A 22,693-nucleotide genomic window follows, 5' to 3' on the forward strand; every position below is an offset into this window, starting at 1 on the left:
GTTGAGAAAAATCGATCGATATATATAGCTATACATCACGTTGCATGCCTATATCAGTTTTGCGGCAACGTGTTATAGGAGACGGAAGAGAAGTTGTATTTAATTGGTTCTTCAGCTACTATCAAGAGTTACTATATTCTGTCTGTGGGACAGTGGAAATGTGACGTCGACGCCGACGTAGCGATTGGTTGTGCGCGATAGCGATGGAGAGGAGGACTGGAATTAAGAGGAGGACGAAGATCCAATCTGTCCAATGAGCATTTGGCTGCAGAGCTGGAAGAGTACAGGTCAGGAAGAACGCGATGAAGACAGACTTCTGACAATGCAACAACAGACAAGCAAAAAGGAGACCGAAATCTATCTGACCATTTAGCGAGAGTAACATCCGAGGTCGAGAAGGAAAGAAATTGCGCAGGGTTTTTTTTTTGCCACAAGGACGCTAGAAACGAAGCGAGCGCAGTTCGAGCTTTTTTGGAAGATCATTTTCAGTTGTTTCTTTCTTACCATCATGGAGTACACGTCCTCGCCGAAACCGCAGCTCTCATCTCGGGCAAATGCATTTTCTATCGCCGCTCTCATGTCCAGTGGGAAACCCAAGGAGAAGGAGACGGAGGAGAACACCATCAAACCTCTCGGTAAAACTTTATATGAGGCCAGCGGCAACTGTGCGCAACTAGTTCATAGTTTACTTTAGATTAGGCAGTCATTTAAATAATAACTTTAAGAATTCCACAATATGCCACAATGTATCAAGCTATATTTGGGCTAGCCGATGAGATGACGTTAAAGCCAAGTGCAAGACAAGAAAGGCAGGTCACGGATAGCCTGTTGTAGCCTATCTATCTTCCATCACTAAACTTCACTAAAATCACTGACTGGTGGATTTATCTGTTTAACTAAACTTTCCTAAAATCACTGACCGACTGTATTGGTGCATTTCGGAATCTATCTAACTTGGCATTAAATAAAATGTAGGCTAGCCTAATTTGTTATAGACGAATAAACCTAACCCGTTATGTCCAAATCGGACACAACGGATTCATGTCCATATATTATGTGATACTGAGATGTCTTCTATATTCTTTTTTTATTTACATTCTATTGGGTCGGGTATAAGAATATAGATAGCCTACATTTAAATTATAGACAAAGCCTCGCATTGACTTTAAAAGTTGCCTTTTGTTTTAAACTGAAATTACTTTACAATCAGATTGGTCTTGCATTATCATTTTTCTATTTATTTTAAACTGAACATTTATTTTCCTGACTTCAGATATGCCATTTATGAATTATTGTATTTTAAATATTAGCCATACAAAATATCAAACTTCAATTATGTTTATTTTCATTAAAATATAGCCTACCTCTTTATCAATTAGGCTATATAGACTGAAATAATAATAATACTTATAAAAGGATAACAATAATCATCATCATAATATAATCATATAATAATTATGAAGTAAATTGTCACAACGGTAAAGCTTCTCAATGGCTCGTATTCACATCAGTCATCACAACAACAAATTAAAATAAATAAACAGCTTGTTGTTGTTTTTGCATCTCTGAAGAGCAATTTGTAGAGAAGTCCTCGTGCAGTCAGGGTCTGGGCGAGCTGTCATCCCTGGACGGACACGGAGGGGACTTCAGCGGCGGCAGCGGCGCGCCCAGCGCGGTGTGCACGGAGCCGCTCATCCCCACCACCCCCGTGGTCCCCAGCGAGGAGATGGCCAAGATCTGCTGCAGTCTGGAGACCAAGGAACTCTGGGACAAGTTCCATGATCTCGGCACTGAGATGATCATTACCAAGTCTGGAAGGTAAACACTGCAGAGCCACTGGCTGCAGATAACATCCTATAACAACCCCAGTAAATGATGCTAATTGTGTGTGGGTGATGATAAAAAATAAATAAAAAAATAGGCACGTATTAGGCCTACAATAGTCCTTTGTTTTAATGACCTAAAATGTAGTTGTTTATTTTAATTAGTCGTGCGTCCTTTTAGCCAATTGAACCTGACAGGTCATCGCCTTTTTTTTCTTTTTTTTCTTTTTCCCCCTTTCTTTTTAAATTTCACGAGTGGATGTGGAAACATCATATGATATGATAGGCCTAATAATAAACAGACACGCATACATGCACGCTACTGAATATTATACAGTTTATACGGGCCTATGATGAGACAAGAGAAAGAAGAAAAAAATAAAACACTTTAGAAAGACAAGCTTCAGAAAAGCTTTGTAGCCTATAGGCCTATGTACGTATGTGCCTATAATTTGAGAACAATTCATGGGGGATGTGTGCGCAAAACTGCTGTGCTGCTACACCATAATCTTTTGTTTTACTCTCCCCGAGATTATATATACTGTATACAGCCTAAATATTTCTCTGTAAGGGAGATCGATGGCCGGAATGAGTCATTTTAAGCGCCTGTCCTGTCCTCCCCTCCAACAGAAGAATGTTCCCCACCATCCGCGTGTCATTCTCCGGCGTGGACCCGGACGCCAAGTACATCGTGCTGATGGACATCGTCCCGGTCGACAACAAGCGCTACCGGTATGCGTACCACCGGTCATCGTGGCTGGTGGCGGGGAAAGCGGACCCTCCTCTGCCTGCAAGGTGTGCAACATTGTTCCGTCATGTAGCCTGCATCGCCGTTGTCTGGTGGAAACCTTGTATGTCCATTAAAACCGATCGTTTTGTATTTATCATTTAAAAATGATTTAAGGCGTTGTGTGCTTATCTGCTATTTTCACTAGTTTTGTGCGACAGTCTTGTGTACGAAAAAAACGTACACATTCGAAACTTGGGAGATACAAGGTTTCTGCCCGGCCCCGACACATCAACAAACTTCATTTGAGGGATTTATATCGATTCTTATCGAAAATAGAATCGTCTAAAAAACACTGTTTCCCAAACACTGGGTCTGTACCCATTTGTGGGTCGCGGACAATTTTATTATAGTAATTATTATTTCAAAACATTTTCAAAACACATTCCCCAAAAGATTTTCGTGAATAAAACGAAATGCAATGATTTTTCTAATTAATTTCATTAATAAATAAATAAAAATCGAAGAAATTTCATAAATTAGAAAACAAATGTTTAAGATCTGTTGTTGTTTTCACTAGTTTGGGTCCCGGGCAAATGTCTAATTTCTCTTTCGTGTCACCACACCATGTTTGGGAACCACTGGCCTACTCTCTTTGGTGGAGTATTTTATTGGACGCGTTGGACTAAGATTTCGTTAACTTATTTTCTTATTCCACACAGGTTATATGTGCATCCAGACTCGCCATTTACCGGAGAACAGCTCCTAAAACAAATGGTGTCTTTCGAGAAAGTCAAACTCACGAACAACGAACTGGACCAACATGGACATGTAAGTTTCTCATTCTCTGCAGCTATGCTATGGCATAATGACAACAACATATCAGAGATAGAGATAGACTTCAGAGATAGGCTTATTGCCATCGTGACACGAATTTCTAATATAATATATATATATTTTTTTTAAAGGACAACTCTCTTAATTATCACCGCTTTATTAAACAATCTGACTCAGAGCATGCTCTTTAAATCCCCTGTCACTTTTTCAAGATTTGACTTAATCCATTAATTGGATTAGGAAATGTAAAAATGACATGGAATGAATAGCCTACTTTTCACGAGGTAACATTTTCCTGCCTTGTGTTTCTCTGACTTTTTTCAGTTTCAAATGACAATCGAAAATCTGCCATCTTTAAAACGAAATAGCCTTAATTAACATACCAATACAACATGTAATTAAACTATTCGTTGTAAATAAATAGCCTAACAAATAAAATCGTTCTTCTTTTGTTTAGTTTTTTTAAGCATTTGACCAGGTTTGATACATGCATGTCACTTTTATATTCGACTGGACAAATGTAGCCTATAAAATCAATGAGTGATTTCGAGATAAAATTAAATTAAAATGTGTTTGCATCTAAACAGTATACATACATTTTATATTACAGTACAAAAGAACTGCATCCCCTGTATTTAAGGCATTACTTTAGATTAGTTAATAAATAAATCAAAACAGAAATGTATATAAAACAAAGGTAAACCACATAAAATAATAAAGTAATTTATGACATAGTTTTTAATCCCCTTTGTCTTTCAAGGGGCAACATGGATGAATGAAATCAGACATGAGCTTGTAAATCTGCAAATCTCAGCCCAACAGGCAAATCTTTGTCTTCAAATGTAGTCTATAGTTGAAGAAAATATTCTTTATTCTTTGCCTATTATACTAAAAAAAAAAAATCTATTTTACTGATCTCAAAATTGATCAATTCTTCTGGCCATTTTGCAAGTCTTTATTAATATAAGGTAAACTCTATATTGAGGAATATAATGATCTATCTCACACCACCACACTTTAGGCCTATAATAATAATAATAATTTGAATAATAATACTTTTTAATCAATAAATCTCAAAGTGCAACGAATCTATTGGCAACAAGGAAACAGACAGAAGTGACGAAGCAAGATTAGCCGTCTATAGAGCAGAGCAACAATCCCTGATAACATTGTTTTGATAGAACATAGCATTTACTTTCATCTGTAAGACACAGTAATGCCTTAGACGATAATTCATTTAATTCACCTGAGTCATTAACTTCTCTCTCTGAGTCAGAGAAATCATAAAGGGCAGAAAAGCTTTGGCTGGATCTACACTGTCTGGATGCTCTAAACGGCATTGTACGGAACACTGTGTTCACTGCACAGCCTTTATTTTAATTGTTTATTTACACTGAGACGCTTTAGCTTCTTATAGGCTATATTCAAAACAACTCAATTCTCAAACTCAATTCAAAACAAATAGGGCATCCTGGTAGATATCCGGTTATAGTGTATCAACCATGTAACCATCCCCATCTGATTCCAGACTGTGTTGATTGTGTTGACACAAATTGTCATCTCTCTCTCATATAAAATCTGGATTTGACTAAATTGTCCATAATAAATAAATAAATATCCTTACACCTTGCTACGGAAGAACAATGGTCTCAACATTATTATAATAAAGCATAACGTTTACTGTTATCTATGACACATTCATGATTGTGCAAATTACTATACATTATTGTTTATGAAGGTTACATAGGCCTACATTTTATTCAATAAGTATAAAGACACTAGATTGCTGCATTTCTCTAGGCTAAAAAAAAAAAAAGTCTCCACTTGTACAGGGCAGGGCTGAATTCTTGGCTGGAGCATTGGTCTGTAGAATACACCACAATGTGCTTCATCTTGGAGCAAATATAGTAACTAACTATTCGCTAACTTCCCATAGAGGTAGACAAAAAAAAGGATACTAGTTAATTGTTTTCTGTATAAAGTAAGGTAAAATATAAAGTAAGTAACACAACACAGCCTTTACTATTATGTCTATGACAATACAGTCAACCATGCATAGCAGAATTATTACTGTCAAACAGATAAACAGAGCCATGGTCTTCATCAGAGCGAGACGAGCGAGTGGTGGAGGGTGAATGTCTTACACGTACGGTGATGCTGTAGTGTTAACATGTTTATCTTTTCACACTCTTCTCTCCCTCCATCCTACTCCTCCCACTCTGCCACTCTTCTTGTGTCCAGTCTTGCCAGATAGCTCTGCCTGTTTTTTTCCACTCCCTGATTTAGCATTGTCTCTCTCTCTCTCTCTCTCTCTCTCTCCTCTGTATCTCTCTTTAGTTTGTCTCTCTTTCAGTAAGGCACTTGTTCCTTTCTCTAATTATTTTATTTTATTCTGTCTCACTGTCACTGACTGCACCCACATATTTTCAGATTTACAGTCAGCATTACATCGAGACATTCACCTCCTGTGCTCGCTCGGATGAAAACCATGCATGGCTTTTTTATCTGTTTGACAATAATAATTCAGCCATTTAGCTGACGGAGGCATTGGGATGTCTGAATAGCATCTCTCTATATGTAGGTGAACAATAAAAAGGAACCATTCTTTAATGAAACGCATATTTAGCAGATTCTTTATATTTTCCTTTAAAACATTTAAATGTAATTTAATTTATAGCTTTCCTTCTAAAATGGGTGCCTGTCACCAACACTGCCCACATTGGATTGGTTCTACTTGGAATGGTCTGATGTGTGACAGGATTGCAGGGTGGATTTACTTTTAAAAAGAAAACAAAAACTTTGTCTTTAGGCATTTAATTTTAACGATACACTAAGTAAATTCTATGACAATAATTACTGAACTTCATCAAAGATGGCAGTGCATTATTTCCTCAGTGGAAGAACAGGGAGACCATGCACCACCAACCACCGCAGATGGGCTATAATTCTTGTTTTAACAAACTCAACTTGGTCAAAATAAAACATAATTACTCATGAAAATAAGATTTGGATCGTAGCTTCAATTACACAATATATAACTTAGGAAAAATCCTCTGCCATGAATGAACCAAGTAGTAGCAGATTAATGTTACATTGATTGAAGTGAAAGTAAATAGACTCTAACCTTGATGCATCACTCATAGGGAATTTTAATGTATTGGAAGGATAAAAGCGTCCATCAAACTGATTACTTTATTATTTATAAGGCATATATCCTCATTGTGTCTCTGTCTCTCTACTTTATGAGCCATAGTCTACACGTTGTTCTGGTACTGTATTGAGTCCTGAGTCTATAGTAAGTGTTAGGGCTGTCACACTTATTACATAATCATCTAATCTCAATTATTTGAGGTAATCGCAATTATTTTGCATAATCGTCAAAATCGTTTCCATGTTGAGCAATGTTAACACTTTGACTGCCACAATGTTAAGGGTTTTAAGGGTATAACCCTTGCCACCATAGACGGCCATTCATTTTTGACGGAATAAATTGAAAATGGTAGGATGTACGAAAATTGACAAAAATTTCAGAGAATATAGAGTCGGAACCTTAGCTTTCACCATAAAAATTTCGTCCTGCTGTGGTGTTCTGCTGTGGAGAAACCTGAGGGAGAGCGAAAGCTGTACAGATGAAAAAGGAGCATCAGAAATTTACTTTCTGAGATAATTGAGGTCAAAGGAAAAAAACTTTCAGAAGCCCTAGAAACAAATTGGTAAATGGTACAAGAACACACAGTACCTCTAAATGACGAACAGGGTGCCGGCCATAATGCTGTAAAAAAAAAAGTTAAAAAAAGTTGTACCGTGGTCTAGTTATAAGGCAGGAAAGTGGAAGAAGCCAGGAGACTGACAGAGGCTCTTTTTTCATCTTCCCAGGATGAAGGAGAGACAGAGTAGAATCCACTGTGTTTTGACCTGGGATTTTTTATTCAAGCCTTCAGTTAGACATCAGACATCTCAAAAATAAAGATAAAAACTCTGATAAAGATTAAAAAAAACTTTACATTGCTGTTTCACTTCAGTATAGTTGTAGATGTGTTCCATTGCAATCATCATTTTAGTCACTTCAAACTAAAACGGTCAAACTACCCTGAGCAATTCAAAGTCATAATACATAAAATTAAATAAAAATGTATGTACATTCATATGGAAATGTTTGTATTGACAAATTCAAGCCAACTGCGACAAACTTCACCATGTTAGAATCCAGACCAGGCAACTGCAAGTAAGAGTAATTATGAAAAAAAAAAACATAATTACCATAAGGTATATATAATTATTTGCTATACATTTTATATACACAGGTACATATATTTCCAAAATAGCAGATCTACAAGCTCATAGCCCGGCACCGCGCTATGAGCTTGTAGATCTGCCATTTACATATGATGCCTAATAGCCGATCTACAAGCTCATAGCCCAGCAAGGCACTATGAGCTTAGTATTTTCATGGCTCTCCTTTTAGTAGACCTTGTACCAGTGAACTGTACCGTCATGAAACTGTACCTTTTCCTATGCAAACTTCTAATAAAGTCTTCAATCAATCAATCAATCAATCAATCAATCCCTTCTTTGTATTTACCTACTGTATGTTTTTATACTGTTTTTTATTTCCCTCTTTTTTCCTGACTATATCTACTGCATAGTACTGTGTTCTATCCGTCTGTCATTCAATGTTATATGAGATACTGCAATGGTTTACTATGGAAATAAGCATAGTCTTTTCATGGATCTCATGATCTCCTTTTAGTAGACCTTGTACCAGTGAACTGTACCGTCATGAAACTGTACCTTTTCCTATGCAAACTTCTAATAAAGTCTTCAATCAATCAATCAATCAATCAATCTCTCTCTCCCCAACTTTCTCTCTTGTATCATGGCTGTAAGGTTTATTCTAACGCAGTTTCTAGCGAAAAAAAAAGAGAGAGAGAGAGAGAGAGGGAGAGAGAGAGAGGAAATCTGAGCAGGCTTAGCAAACAACGTTGGCACCGCTTCGATGGGTTACCTTTAGAATAAAACACGATAAAACTATAAACATACAATGAGGATTACCACTGGGATTCTTTTTCGATCTCCATCTCGCTGGATTGGTCAGACTGCGACGTTTGCGAGTGACTTATAGTGGTTGTTTTGCTGGGATGTGTTTGTTTTGCACTAAATGGAGCATCTGTCCTCCTTTCTCACCAAGCTAAACTAAAGAGGCGTCAATTGGGTATGGCAAGCTATGGCAGCTGCCATACCTTGGCTACAGGGGGAATATAATAAAATGTACTGTAATCGTGCCTGTTGTAAAGTTATGGTAACATGACTGGTGTCTTGCACGCGAGCCTCGCGCGCGTGAAAGACACCAGTCATGTTGCCATAACTTAGCTTTTTCTGAACTGACGCCCCCAAACACGCCAATACACCACTGTATATCAATCAATCAATCTAGCAACAACCACTTACTTTATATAGCAGTTCTTTTCGCTGCGACGCCGCGGCTCGGTGGTCCCTGGTGGCCTGGTCGATGAACCATGACGATCCAGTAAAACTTTTCAGATCACATGTAACGGCTGTAGAAGTAGTCCTCAGTAGTATAGTAAAGCACTAAACTAAACCCCCCCCCAAACACATGGCTGCTGCTCCTTCCGTGAATGCCGTCCATCCAGCAATCCCAGGCCTGGGGAGGACGGTCATGTACCAAATCACCATGGTAACACAAGGTAACACAAGCTGATTGGCCACACAATGGTAACCATGGTGATTTTAGTCATTCCAGGGCCCAGGACGGCTGAATCCAAGCGTCAGTGATACATATGCTCCTAATCTTGTGTTAATTAAAAAAAAGACATTCTGGCGTCATATGACGCCGGTGGCAGCGCGGGGGGGGTAAAAACGTGACGTCATATGACCTCCGTGGCGGTGAAAGTGTTAATATAGTTACAAACGCTACAAGCTCACAACGTGTCGCGATGCCAAGCTTGTAGATAGGCTATTTCCACTATTCTTTTTTAAGTATAAAATTGTCAAAATGTCAGTAATTTCTTTGTATATTTAAGTTATGTGTCATGATTGCCATATGCAACTTCAAAGCCTAAAAGCCAAACAGAAATGTAATTGTCAACGACAAATAAACAATTAAATCGTTAATCGCAATTATTTGAGTGACATGACAGCCCTAGTAGGCGTTTTCCCTGTACTGGCTATAAAGACACCACTGGGGTGAATATCTTTAAATATTAATATTCCTGCAGACAAATATACTGATTGTGATTGTCATAATAATTTTCTCCTGCCAGATCATTCTCAACTCCATGCACAAGTACCAACCACGTGTCCACATCATCAAGAAGAAGGACCACACCGCCTCCCTGCTCAACTTGAAGTCTGAAGAGTTTCGCACCTTTGTCTTCACTGAGACAGTCTTCACTGCAGTCACAGCCTATCAGAACCAGCTGGTGAGTGACTTTAAAATCCTGTTTATGGATCCATTTAGTTCCGTTCACTCTGAGTGTACAAATCAGAGATCTTTACCACTAAATGATTGTTATCAGAGAGACGAAATCAACAAACCCTCTCAAATAAAATCTTAATTAACGAATTACATATTTATTCAATTATATAAAAATGTATTCTTTAGATTATTCAGCAACTCTCAGCCTTGTTAACCTTTACAGTAAATAGCAATTTACAATTTAGGCATTTAACAAGTGCAGATGCCCTTATCGAGAGCGACTTGTGAGATCTGAGCAGAAATGTAAACCTTAAAAGAAGGAGTATATGACAACAGCACCATCAGTCTTTATACAAATGTATACATTAAATAGAATGCCCTTTTGAGCCAGAAATGTTAAAGCTGACCTCCTTTGTGTGCCTAAAAGCTGTACTTTCTCCTGTACAAGATTATAGAGAATGTTACTGATACAGGAGAGTAAAACAAAAAGACAGAGGTTGAAAGACAAAGAGAGAGTGGGGGAGAAAGTTAGAAAGAGTTTATGTATGCATTTTAGAGAGAGAGAGAGAGAGAGAGAGAGAGAGAGAGAGAGAGAGAGAGAGAGAGAGAGAGAGAGAGAAGAAAAATGGAGTGTAATCAGTGCATGTGTTTTCCAGATAACCAAGCTGAAGATCGACAGTAACCCGTTCGCCAAAGGCTTCCGGGACTCCTCGCGGCTGACAGACATGGAGAGGTACAGGGAATTCTTGGTTCTCCACTGTTTGTTCATTTCTGTCCCCGGAACCCCTGATAAGATAAACACTGAACGACCATGTTTGTGTGCGTGCAATTTGGAATGGGAGTGATGAGTTGTTTTGCACACTGACTGATAAAAGCTATTCATTAGTAGATACACAGGTTTAAGAGTTTCTTGCACAGCTATGGGTGTTTGTGTGTCCACATGGGAGGTGTTGAGGGAGAGCTGGTGGATCAGTCACCATGCAGTTTTCAAGACTTTCCCCACATACACGTACACAAACACATATTTTATCTGATTACACATATATGCATGCATTGCGCGTGCGCACGCACACACACACACACACACACACACACACACACACACACACACACACACACACACACACACACACACACACACACACACACACACACACACACACACACACACACACACACACGTCGTAGTTGTCCTTGGCACACACACACACACAAAAAAAAACACTTCTCGTAATTCCTGATTCCTGCACTATGCTGCCAAAATCACCTGACAGAATCAAACCATCAGCCCATTCCCCTCAATCAAACACCCAAAGTCAAAGACTGCCACAACAGAACCAGACAAACAACTCCTTTCTCTCTGTCTCCCTCCCTCCCTCTGTGCCATTCTCTTTTTGAGGGCTGTGAATTAGATCTGATCAATTGATCTACAGGGAGCTGCAGAAATCACATTAGTCTGGAGTCGGCCACTGCACTAAAACACGGCGTAATTCAATTGGCTGTGGTGACTGATTGAAACCAGCTTGCCCCGCCCTCATCTCCCCCGTCCCTCCTGCTCTAGCATTGTAGGGAGCGGGGTGGCCTCTGTACCAGACAGGCCCAGCGCTGATAAAAACACACACATTTGTACTGCTTCGCTGACAGATATTGCACTTTCCTAACCTAATTGGTGGGAGGGGGGGGCTAATGTGGACGCATGGCTCTTATGATGCAGACCACTCCTTGCCTCTTCTCTGTGCAACCACACGCGCAGCCTCCCCCACAATTTCTGTCACTGTGTTTAAAGGCCTGTCTGACAAGACTCAAATGAGCTAATGTGTTTTTCAGAAGAGTGTGCATGTGGTATACAAAAACATCTATGCAGTCTACAGGGCATATACAAATAATATATTTAGAGACGCATATTTGGATGCATATTTGCCGTAGTTTATTCGTATAAGAAATGGTTTAGCATAGGCTAATGTCTGCAATATAAATATAAATATAAATATAGCTTAGCATAGACGCATTAAAAATGAAAATCTAAAATGAAAGCAGAGATATATTTTGGGTGTCTTTGTTTGGCTTTTGCTGCAGGGAAAGTGTTGAGAGTTTGATCCATAAGCACTCGTACGCACGGTCGCCAATCCGTACGTACGCAGGAGACGACGAGAACATGGGAGAAGATGTACTCTCGGCACACGCCAGGGGTAAGGGCTGCTTGTCACACACTGGTGAACCTCTTTTAAAGAAAAGATAATGCATGGCATGTTTACACATGTATTAATGCACACGCTAGTGTTGATTTTGACAGAGAATTTTGATTTAGTTTTAGTCATAGTGTTTTGAATAAAATTCCATTTAGTTTTTGTCCATTTTTTGTCATCTGGAATGTTTTAGGTTCAGTCTAGTTTTAGTCGACTAAACATCTCGTTTTGGCAGGCCTTGATGGTGTCGTAATGCCTGTTTTTACACGTGGTTGCATGCTGAAAATAGCCGATCTACAAGCTCACAAGGCGTCAAGCTGCTATTTTCAGAGCGTAACCGACTTCTGTCTTTTAGTTCTACTGGATACACTTCGCCACTACCAGTCCCTCCCTAACATTTTACTCTAGTTTTTATTTATTGACAAAATTGTCAATATATTTAGTCTTCGTTTTAGTCATCATATCTTACAGTTTATAATTTAGGCATTTAGCAGACACTTTTAATTCTAAGCGACTTACAATAAGCAGGTAATACATCAATATAATAAGCAAGATCAACAACAATATAACAATGCATAGTATTGAATATCAATCTAGAAAAACAATAACATAGGTAGACCACGCACCTAATCAGTAAAAAAACTAAAAAACTTAAAGTGCTATCTAGCTTCATATGAGGTCATTGAGGGAAGGGGAGTGTTACAGTAGTGCTATGGGTTTAGGTGGAGTCTGAAGAGGTGAGTCTTAAGTCCATGGTTTTTATTTCCTTTTTAATTTGTTTTCGTCAGTGAAAAAGTCAACGAACATTTTTCGTCATAGTTTGTCGTCAAAATCAACACTGGTAATTTAAACACACACGCACGCACGCACGCACGCACACACACACTAATGTATCCTCTGTCACCCCCCAGGCTCAGCGTTCACTGCCTCCGACAACCTCTCCCTGAGCTCCTGGGTGACCTCCACGTCCGGATTCTCCGGCTTCCAGCATCCCCAGTCCCTCTCAGCCATGGGTGCCGGCACCACCTCTCTGCCCCACCCCATCCAGGGATCCCTGCCCCCATACAGCCGCCTGGGCATGCCCCTGACACCCAGCGCCCTGGGCTCCATGCAGGGCAGCGGGCCCTCCTTCCCTTCCTTCCACATGCCTCGTTACCACCATTACTTCCAGCAGGGCCCGTACGCCGCCATCCAGGGACTACGTCACTCTTCCACTGTTATGACCCCTTTCGTATGATTCCGTCCTGGGATAAGAGACAGGCTGCGTGGCCACCTGACCCGGTTCAACCCTCAATCCACTGGTCAATCCAGACAGCATCATAAATTCTGCCGCCCAGAGTCACTATCCCTTCCCGGTTTCCTTTCTGGTCTTTGTAAATACTTCACCCATGACGACTGAGGTGACTTTGACAATCTGGAGAGGCTGTGGCATGCTACCAGCTATATCAGAGAGAGGGATGGTGATTCTCTCGGAACCTGCTGAAACCCTGACAGGACCAGTGGTTGCTATGAAGACCTAATGACTTTCTGTAAACACCAGTGATTTTGTATTTAAAAACAAACAGAAAAAAAAGTAGAAAAAAATGAAACTCATGGCGTCAATGTGAGTGAAAAACAAAACTAAATGCGAGAGAAAATATTGGACTTTGGCCCCATGGCTACAAAAGCGGGCTGAATAAATGATTGGTTATTGTCTCTGTAGGCATTTGCTGAGCGTCATTTGATAGAGCAAAATGTGTGACTCTATAAAGCATTAAGGTTTTAACAGCGATTGGACAGTGACTACACACTAAATGGTTTCAGCTCAGCCTCTGAAAAGGGCAGCCCATGTTGTGGAACAAGTGTTTCTGCCATCAGGTGAAACCACTCATTTTGGAGAGCATCCTCTCACCTCAACATTTTGAATCTTGGTCTGGACAATGGATCCCATGCTCTAGCTGGACAAAGATGCACAGTTTATGTCCAAGAACAATGGAAGAACAATGAAAAACATATTGTAGAGGTTTGAAAACATATACTGTGTGTGGAGGGTGAGCAGTCCCTTTTCTTTGTAGCCAGACATGAGTACTGTACAGTGCAAAAGGAAACCAAAAGTTCTGTTGAAGTTTTTGACAAGTGTAAAATAGAATGCAATGTACAAAGATGCAAGTGTTACACTTACTCATAGGAAATCCTCACTGTAGAGTGCCAAATCATAGGACGCATGCCACCCCGCAGTAGATAATACATTGGGGAAACTTTGTATGGGCTAATATGAGATAACAATACCTTAAAACAGGGTTTTAGGCTTTTTGCACCACTGGCAAATATACATTTAGCCGGAAAATGGTCACATTTCAGTTTACTCAGTTTGTAAATATACAAACTGAAACTACCGGAAACTATAGCCATTGTTGGCATCATTGCAGTATTGCCAGTGCTGGTGTGAAACTGTAACTGAGCACTCAACTATTTTCACTGGTTTGAAGGGAAATTGAGAGAATTTATAGGGTCCTGTAGCTTTAAAACCCCCTCTCAAATCCGCCTAGAAAAGCAAGCAGATCATTCATATCTTGCCGTATCGATGGCAAACCCAACAAGTCGCTATCAGTCTCTATGGCCTGTGTTAGTCACACAAATCTACTCTATGGCTGGCTGATGCTGTGCGCCGACAGCATTCTGGGAGGAAGTCCACACCTGTTAAATAATGACTCTTGGTGCCTCATTTAGAGCAGGGGAGAGAAGAGAAGAGGCGCCGCGAGACATTTGCAAATTAACTACAATTTGGTTGTTGCACTGGTCGGGACCAGGTGCATAAAAGTGGAATGCTAATAGTGGCTATTTAATGGACAGTAGGAAAAACATATTAAGGCAGCTCATTTTTAATACAGTATACTCATAAAAAGGTACTGTGCAATGTTGCGTTTTTTTTTTTTTTTTTTTTTATAGTTGATTAGCAGCACCTGAATTTTGAATTATGTGAGCGTTGAACAATGGACTTTTCTGCAAAGACAAAATTATGCCAGTAAGCAGGGTTCCATTTTTAAGCACTTGGTCCAAAGAATTACATTAACTTCATTTTTCTTTTTTGACTGTAGGAGTAAGGTGGGCAATGGGATCTGTGATGGAGGGTTGGGAGATGAAATGCCAATATAGTCCACATGAACACAGATTTAGTAACCAAGTTAAAACGGGAACATGAAAATTATAGGATGAATCAAAAGAATATATTGATATACTGTACAGTACACTGTAACTGCCCTGGTATTGTGTCAATGTTGCAGTTTGACTTGCTGTGACTGTGTAAGTTGATGATTGAACACGGGATGCTACGTTTTCTATGACCCCTTGCATATTATTTGAATGCAAGCAGATTTTAAATCAGCTAGCCATCAAAAAAAGACAAGACACAGAGAAGATCTTTTTTTCCCTTCTTTGCCTTAGGAAATCTAACCCTGGTATGCCATCTATTGTTTTCATTTGTTGAACAATATATGGAACTTTGATTTCCTTTGTGTAAATGCAAAACACTTCATCATCAAGGACAACAATCTTTTCTTTTGAACAAAACGCACATCATGATTTTTTTCCACTGACAACAATTGGCATTTTTTTTTACTTTGTATGTCATTTGTAATCTGAATATGACATCTAAGGAGGTTGTTTATTGATTATTTTTTATGTGCAATATATTTATTTCGTTCTCTGAAAATGTTTAATGTATTATGCGCATTTAAAGAGTTATTTGTAAACCTTGAAGAATATATATCACCACCCAAAGACTTTGAGTTATTTGTTCAATCATTATCATGAAGTAGAAATACACAGAAAACATAGAAATAAAATAAGTTAGAGTGTATGAGATGAAAAATGTTTGAACTGAAATAATGTGAAACCACACTCAGTAGGAGTGATATTTAACCAGAATATTATTATTGAAACGGAACTATAAAGTCACGATGAAGTGCCATCTGTTTTAGAACACTGAAAGATGAATGAGCGCTTTTATGACATTTTCTGCAATGATAATATACAGTAAATGCTACTCCCCATCTCAAAGCACCATTACTGTGCTAAAGGAAGGGCATTTTTATTGAGAATATTTGTGGTTCTCAGTTTTCAATTCTATGTTGAACAATTGCAATGGACTTCATACAAACATCTCAAAGCAGCCTTGCTGTTTCATCAGCTATAGTGAAGAGTTGCTCAGGCCTCACAAGCTAATCCTCTACCGCCACCTAGTGTTACATTTATTGAAATAACTCAAGTTGTTTTTCAAAGGCCCAAACATATAGTCAGATGAGTTATACTTATACAGAGGACAAATAATAACAATAATAAACTAATAGACCTATGTACTTTTTTCATAGATGGTATCTTGGCCTATAAATCCAATGACAGACCCACTATCACTGACATATTCTGTCATCTCTACATCCAAAACTTCTTTTGACAAAGATGACTAAAATTAGATGGCTTTTATATGCATTTTTGATAATTTAATATTAATTTATTGTAGTTATTATTTTGCTTAACGTCATAGGCCTACAGTATTTCCATATGGAATTGTAATAAAGTTACAGTACAGTACAGTATATAGGCTAAAGATAAGAGTGTTTTTTTAGAACATGGGCTTGAACTCAGGGGCATTGGTCAAGAATTTCCAATTACTTCAACTTTTAATCATGACAGTCTCTGATCCTCACTGGTATATGGGATGAGTTACCCTGCTGCTCAGATTGAATGAATTAATATTATTACACCACATTCTCTCATAGTTACAAAATGCAACCCAACCCACACATATTAACTATTGTGTCTGTATCTCACACACACACACACACACACAGACACAGACACACACACACACACACACACACACACACACACACACACACACACACACACACACACACACACACACACACACACACACACACACACACACACACACACACACACACACACACACACACACACACACGTCTATGGGATGAGTTACCCTGCTGCTCAAATTGAATGAATTAATATTATTACACCACATTCTCTCATAGTTACAAAATGCAACCCAACCCACACATATTAACTATTGTGTCTGTATAATCTGTATCACGCACGCACGCACGCACGCACGCACGTCTATCACCAGAAGCATCACCCGCCACCACAGGCAAAACCAACGGATCGATGGCTGGACGTTAGTCACCGTTTCACCAGGAAGAAGGGACCACTTCTACCCTGATAAGAATCAGTTACATCCCTTGTAAATAAATAAATAAACAAATAAATAACATCCAGTGCGGCCCTGATTGGATTAAAGGGATAGGGGAAGGGCAGACAGGCCACCGTGAGGTATGGCCCAGCAAATTGGAGCCAACAGTTGGGTTTAGAGAGTCCATTTTGGGGCATCACAAGGCATAATTTACACAGTGAGGAACGCAAGCTGAATCTAATGTCATTTCCATCAATTTTGCATTTTGGCCCCTCCACCCCCCTCCTCTGGCTTTTAGCGGTCGTTTGCATCGTCTGGTGGAGGCCAGTCGGTGTGCATTACAATGTTGGAGGCGGCATTTAGCACTGTAGAAGAGTGAGATAGTTATCTATGGTGTGGTGCCTGGCTGGGGGCTGGGAGTGCATGGCTATTAAATAGCTGTGTCATCCAAAAACTGTCAGTATTAAGGCTGCAACTAGCCATTATTTTCCTTGCGATTATTCTATTGATTACTTTTGTGATTAATCAAATAGTTAAGATAGAATTAGAAGCCCATGTTCATGTTTTAACCATTTTTATATACCAACGAATCAATTAAGCATTTGTTGTAAACGTTTCGGTGTGTCTGGCAAAAATGGTGAAAATAGCACATCTACAAGCTAAAAAGTCGTTGCCACACGTTGTGAGCTTGCAGTTCACTCTATTTTCCCTATTTTTGATGTTTGAAATTATTCCATTAAAAAAACGAAAAAAAGTTCTAAGTATCACAAGTAGCCTACATGCATGACATTCATATTAGAATGTTAGAATGACTTGCAGGTGCAGACAATCCATTGTGCTGCTAGTCATATTGCAATTATTTGCAAATGTTATGGCCAACAGCACATTTTGAAGAAGAAAATATGGCATTTTGACTTGGAAAAGACTTGGAAAATAAATAATAATTGCAAGTCACAATCACATTATATTAGGCCATTTTCAAAGTGGATTCCAGGGAAAGGAACCCACAGTTCCCTGGAATCCACTTTGAGAAAAGTTTAGGGGGTTTAAATTGACCCATACAAGTCTGTCACTCTGACAGTGTTTAGGGGGAGACCTTGACATTTGAAAGTTTGAGAAACACTGCATTAGGCTACTCATCCTCCCTGGGAAAATACAAGGGACATTATGGATGATGTATCTAAACATTATACTTATTATTTGTCATGTAACGTTTTTGTTTGCTAATAAATGCTCACTCAGAACTTTATCTCCTACCTTTGTCTCTATAGGTGTTTCTGTAGTTCCTCAATGGCATTTTGGCACCCATGAAAGCTGATTCTGGTTGCAGCCTCCAGCACTGCTTGTTGTGTTGTCCATTTCTGGGATAGACTGGTTGTGCACATGTCATGGGTAAAAACAAGGGCAAAAGAAAACAATGCATAAACACACAGTTCAGGGGGTTTGTTAAACTGACCTAATTACATTCAATAAATATTTTAAGAGGTGTCGTAAAAATAAACAAGAGTTCGACTGTCTAGTTCAATGGATTTGTGATGCACTTCCCCTAGACCTAAAAGGGGGGAGGGAGAATGATTAAAAAAACAAGGCGCACCACTAGTTTCGTGAAAAGTCAACACACAAGCCCATCATAATTCATAAGCATAGGGTAGTTCACATAAACTAAACTGGTAGTGTCCATGAGTCCATCCAAGAAAATGCTGTTACACCGAAACGTGTAACCTACCAATTGATATGACCCCAGAGGCCGCTGTTTTACTGTTGCGCAAAGTTGATCGCTGAGGCTTGTTTATTTTAGGCTACAGACATTTCCTGAAACCCGATTGGGGATTTTAGTCATCTTCTTCTGGACTTTCAGTTTCAGTGCAAGCATTATGGTCTTAATTCTTTCTTGCCGAAACGGCCAATATCCGGAGTCACAGAATTGGATAGGTCATCAATTTCAGTGCAACATTATTTACAGTACAAAACACATAATAGGTTGTAGGCTCAAGGTTTCTAATAATTTAGAATAACTAATTAACTGACTAAATAAACAATTACGTATTCCTGTAAGTAAGCCTACATTTTAAACAAAAATGTCAGTGGCTGTTTCGCTTTCAACCAAAACATGGAGAAAAGTGCGCATGTGTGGAACTTGGGTGAATGGGTGTGGATGTGACGTCACTGTCGCGTAGAGGCGGAAAATTCAAAAAACTGACAACAACTTCCATCCTTTCTAAACGGCTGAGCTCATATAAAGCGACATGAAAACAAAACAAGTATTACAAATAATATAGAGAAAGCAGTGGTGGTTTCAACGTGCCCACCATTTACGACAGCTACGAGGTATGTGTGTGTGTACTTGAGGGTTTTGGACTTTTGGTGGTTGTGCTTTTTGTTCACGACGTTATATGCTACCTAACGTTAGCCTTTAGCAATATGTCTTTGCCACTTTAGCTTAGCAGTGAATGTCATTATAATTAAATGTACTTAAAATTATTTAAAATACGTATGTGCATATTATAGACCATTGGTTCTCAAAGTGGGGTCCGGGGACCCCCATGCAGGGGTCATTGAGGGAGTACCAAAAATAAATGATAAATAGTCACTCAGGAACCAAATGGTCCCTTATGGGTATGTATTGATTGATTGATTGAAGGCTTTATTAGAAGTTTGCATAGGAAAATGTACAGATTCATGACGGTACAGTTCACTGGTACAAGGTCTACTAAAAGGAGATCCATGAAAAGACTAAGCTTATTTCAACAGGAAACCATTAAAGTATCTCATATAACATTGAATGACAGAGAAATAAAACACAGTACTATGCAGTAGATATGTAAAGAAAAAAAGAAAACAGTAGGTCTATACAATCAGTAGGTACAGTATATACAATATATACAAGGAAGGGGCAGGTAACAGTAAGTCTAAACAAACAGTATGTACAGTATATACAAGGAAGGGGCAGGGAGGGTAGGGTTGGGCTAGGTTTTTTACCAGTTGCGAACGGCTGCTGCCTGTAAGTGGTTTTTCAGGGCATTTTTAAAGGATGCTAGTGATCCACACTCCTTTATGGCCTTCGGTAAGGCATTCCACATTTTTGTGGTGTAGCAGAAGAACGAGTTCGACCCTTTCTTTGAGTTGACTCTGGGTTGAACGTGATCTGTGGCACTGCCTCTGGTGTTGTGATTATGGACATCCTTAACGTTTATATCCTTGTAACACAGAGACTCAGAGTTAAATTAAGATTGCTTTTACAATATAAATTGGGGTCCCAGGAATATCAACGCCATTAATTGGGGGTTCATAGCCTAACGAATGTTAAACTGGGGGTCCTTGAAATTAAAATGGTTGAGAATCACTGCAAAGCCTATGCTTGATCCCTAAAAACATCTCTTCTGGGGGTCCTTGGCGTATCTTTTCAAATGGGGGTCCGTGGGCTAATATTGAGTCAATTTTGGGGTCCTTGACATATAAAGGTTTGAGAACCACTGTATTAGACCATGGCAAGTCAAATACAAAAATGTGAAAGTCTCTGACCTAGGTTAGAGCTGGTTATTAAAGTTTAACATAATTATTTACTTATGCATAGAAATGCATACATTACACTGCATTTCATAATACATTTACGTAGCATAGTCGTTACTCTGCTTGTTTATAGGTTTTCAAAGAAATAAGTAGGCTTAATGTTACTGCTCTGCTTGAGTGTTGACGTTACCGCTTGATATGACAGATGGAATTTTGGGTTCTTGTCTGACCAGGGTTGTTTTAATGTTTCCCCACCCCACAGCTGAAGATGGAGCCACTTGATGCTGCACAGAATGGGTGAGTGACAGCATTGTGATATTATTATTATTAATAATAATGTTTTGGTTATTATTAACATAAAACAAAGCAAAAGTATTGCCAATTGACATAAAATAGACCATGTAAAGTAACTTCCTGTTCCTCTTGCTTAAAAGGTGATGTATATACACACAAATGCCACAAAGAATATTTGTTGGTGTTAAGACAGTCATTTTTGGTGTTAAGCTTATAGGGCTTTTCTAGGACACAAAATGCAGACAGGTTTTAAGGAGGGTAAGGAGTCACAATTTCTTATGTTTGTGCAGGGCACAACACATTTTGGTGGCATTAGCAGTAGGACGAATTTGACCCCAGGTGTATAACATTATCTACTAACTGCTCTTTTGCTAATTAGCTGTCTTTATACAGCCTGTAAGTTAAAGCGACACTATGTCCAATCTGTATGGTAGAGTATGTTAATACAATATAACCTTGGGGTGTTGTTTTTTTGTCTTCCTGCTCTTCTATTGAGAAATTTAGATTATGTCAACGATCATGTGTCTCCTAGACACAGGATCTGACACAATTTTGAGCAAGTTGGCAGGCACTATTTAGCCTGACACTCTAGCGATTCAAGGGTCTGGAACTAGGCTAGGCACTATTAGCTTAGTGGTAAAAAAACAGTGGGAGACCGGTTTTAAAAAGGAAAAAGAGGAAAGTTACATGCCGGTAGTGGCGTAGTGCAGCTTTAAATGGCAAACCCCAAGGGTCTGTTTCGATTTCATCATGGAAATGTTTTTACTTGCCTATTTCTTTTCTTTTCCTTGCCACCTGAATACAACTTATTTCCTCTTATGTTACAGTGAAAAGGTCCGATCTTCCGGACGCCGCCTTTCATCGGTCAGTGCACAATGTGAAGTTGTCATTTCAGCGGTCTCACTGCTAATCACAAGACTGACACATTTTATAATGGGCTAATCTTTCTTTTCAGATTTTAAAAGCACCACGGGGCTCTGGCAAACTTTCTGACCCAGAGAGAGTGGAACTCCAGGTAAATGATATTAAGATTATATTTTAGCCTCTGTTGCATTCGATCTTCGTCAGTACATGATACTAGGCTATTTTCATCTTCTTAAAATGATAATGTTAAATTCTTTACTACAATACTTGCCTTCAGGATTTTTTATATTTTGTACTTTTTTTAAAATGCAATCCAGCCTATCCCACATTGAATGTGAACAGCTTAGCTTATTCACTTTTTTTTCTTCTTCTTTACTTACTAAGGTGGAGGTTGCCAAACCTGTGGAAAGAAGGATCTCAAGAAGAGTCAGTTTTGCCCCTGCCAATAATGTTCTTCTGTTTTCAAAGTAAGATCCTAGAAAATGTTGTTGTTGTTTTTTTCTTCTTTTTTTTTTTTTCATTCCCCTCCTTTTTCCCCCTCCATCAAGACATTGTCGAAATGTTGACAATTTCTTCCTTTTGTATTTACAGGGATGCTGAACATGAATCCCCAGTCCGTACTCCCCTACAGACCCTATCAACAAGTAAGAATGTTTTACTAGGTGTGCTGTGGATGCAATCAATGTAATAAATACTACAAAATCCATTACAAAATTTTTCCTGTGGTTATGAAAGCCCTTGCCACTTACTATCCACTTTTTGTAGGAATGATTCCTGTAACAGATTTTAGACAAGACCCACATTAGTATCAATAATGCTTCTTTA

At 39.0% G+C, this 22,693-nt stretch overlaps 1 protein-coding gene across 2 annotated transcripts; it reads left to right on the forward strand.

The window, feature by feature from the left end:
• Positions 1-508: 508 nt before the first annotated feature.
• tbx20 (T-box transcription factor 20) lies at positions 509-13,246 on the forward strand (the record flags this gene model as incomplete). 2 transcript variants are annotated; one of them, XM_080746865.1, is made up of 8 exons in its annotated part: positions 509-635; positions 1,572-1,818; positions 2,454-2,618; positions 3,273-3,381; positions 9,669-9,827; positions 10,480-10,556; positions 11,861-12,012; positions 12,921-13,246. In XM_080746865.1, the coding sequence occupies 8 exons, from the start codon at positions 509-511 to the stop codon at positions 13,244-13,246; spliced, it is 1,362 nt and encodes a 453-aa protein (XP_080602991.1). The 2 variants fall into 2 exon arrangements, with proteins under 2 accessions (XP_080602991.1, XP_080602992.1); XM_080746866.1 differs by having other exon boundaries at positions 11,900-12,012.
• Between the last annotated feature and the right edge of the window lie 9,447 nt (positions 13,247-22,693).

This window comes from Nannobrachium achirus, assembly GCF_963921795.1.
Source record: "Nannobrachium achirus genome assembly, chromosome: 2".
NCBI classification, from domain to species: Eukaryota; Metazoa; Chordata; class Actinopteri; order Myctophiformes; family Myctophidae; genus Nannobrachium; species Nannobrachium achirus.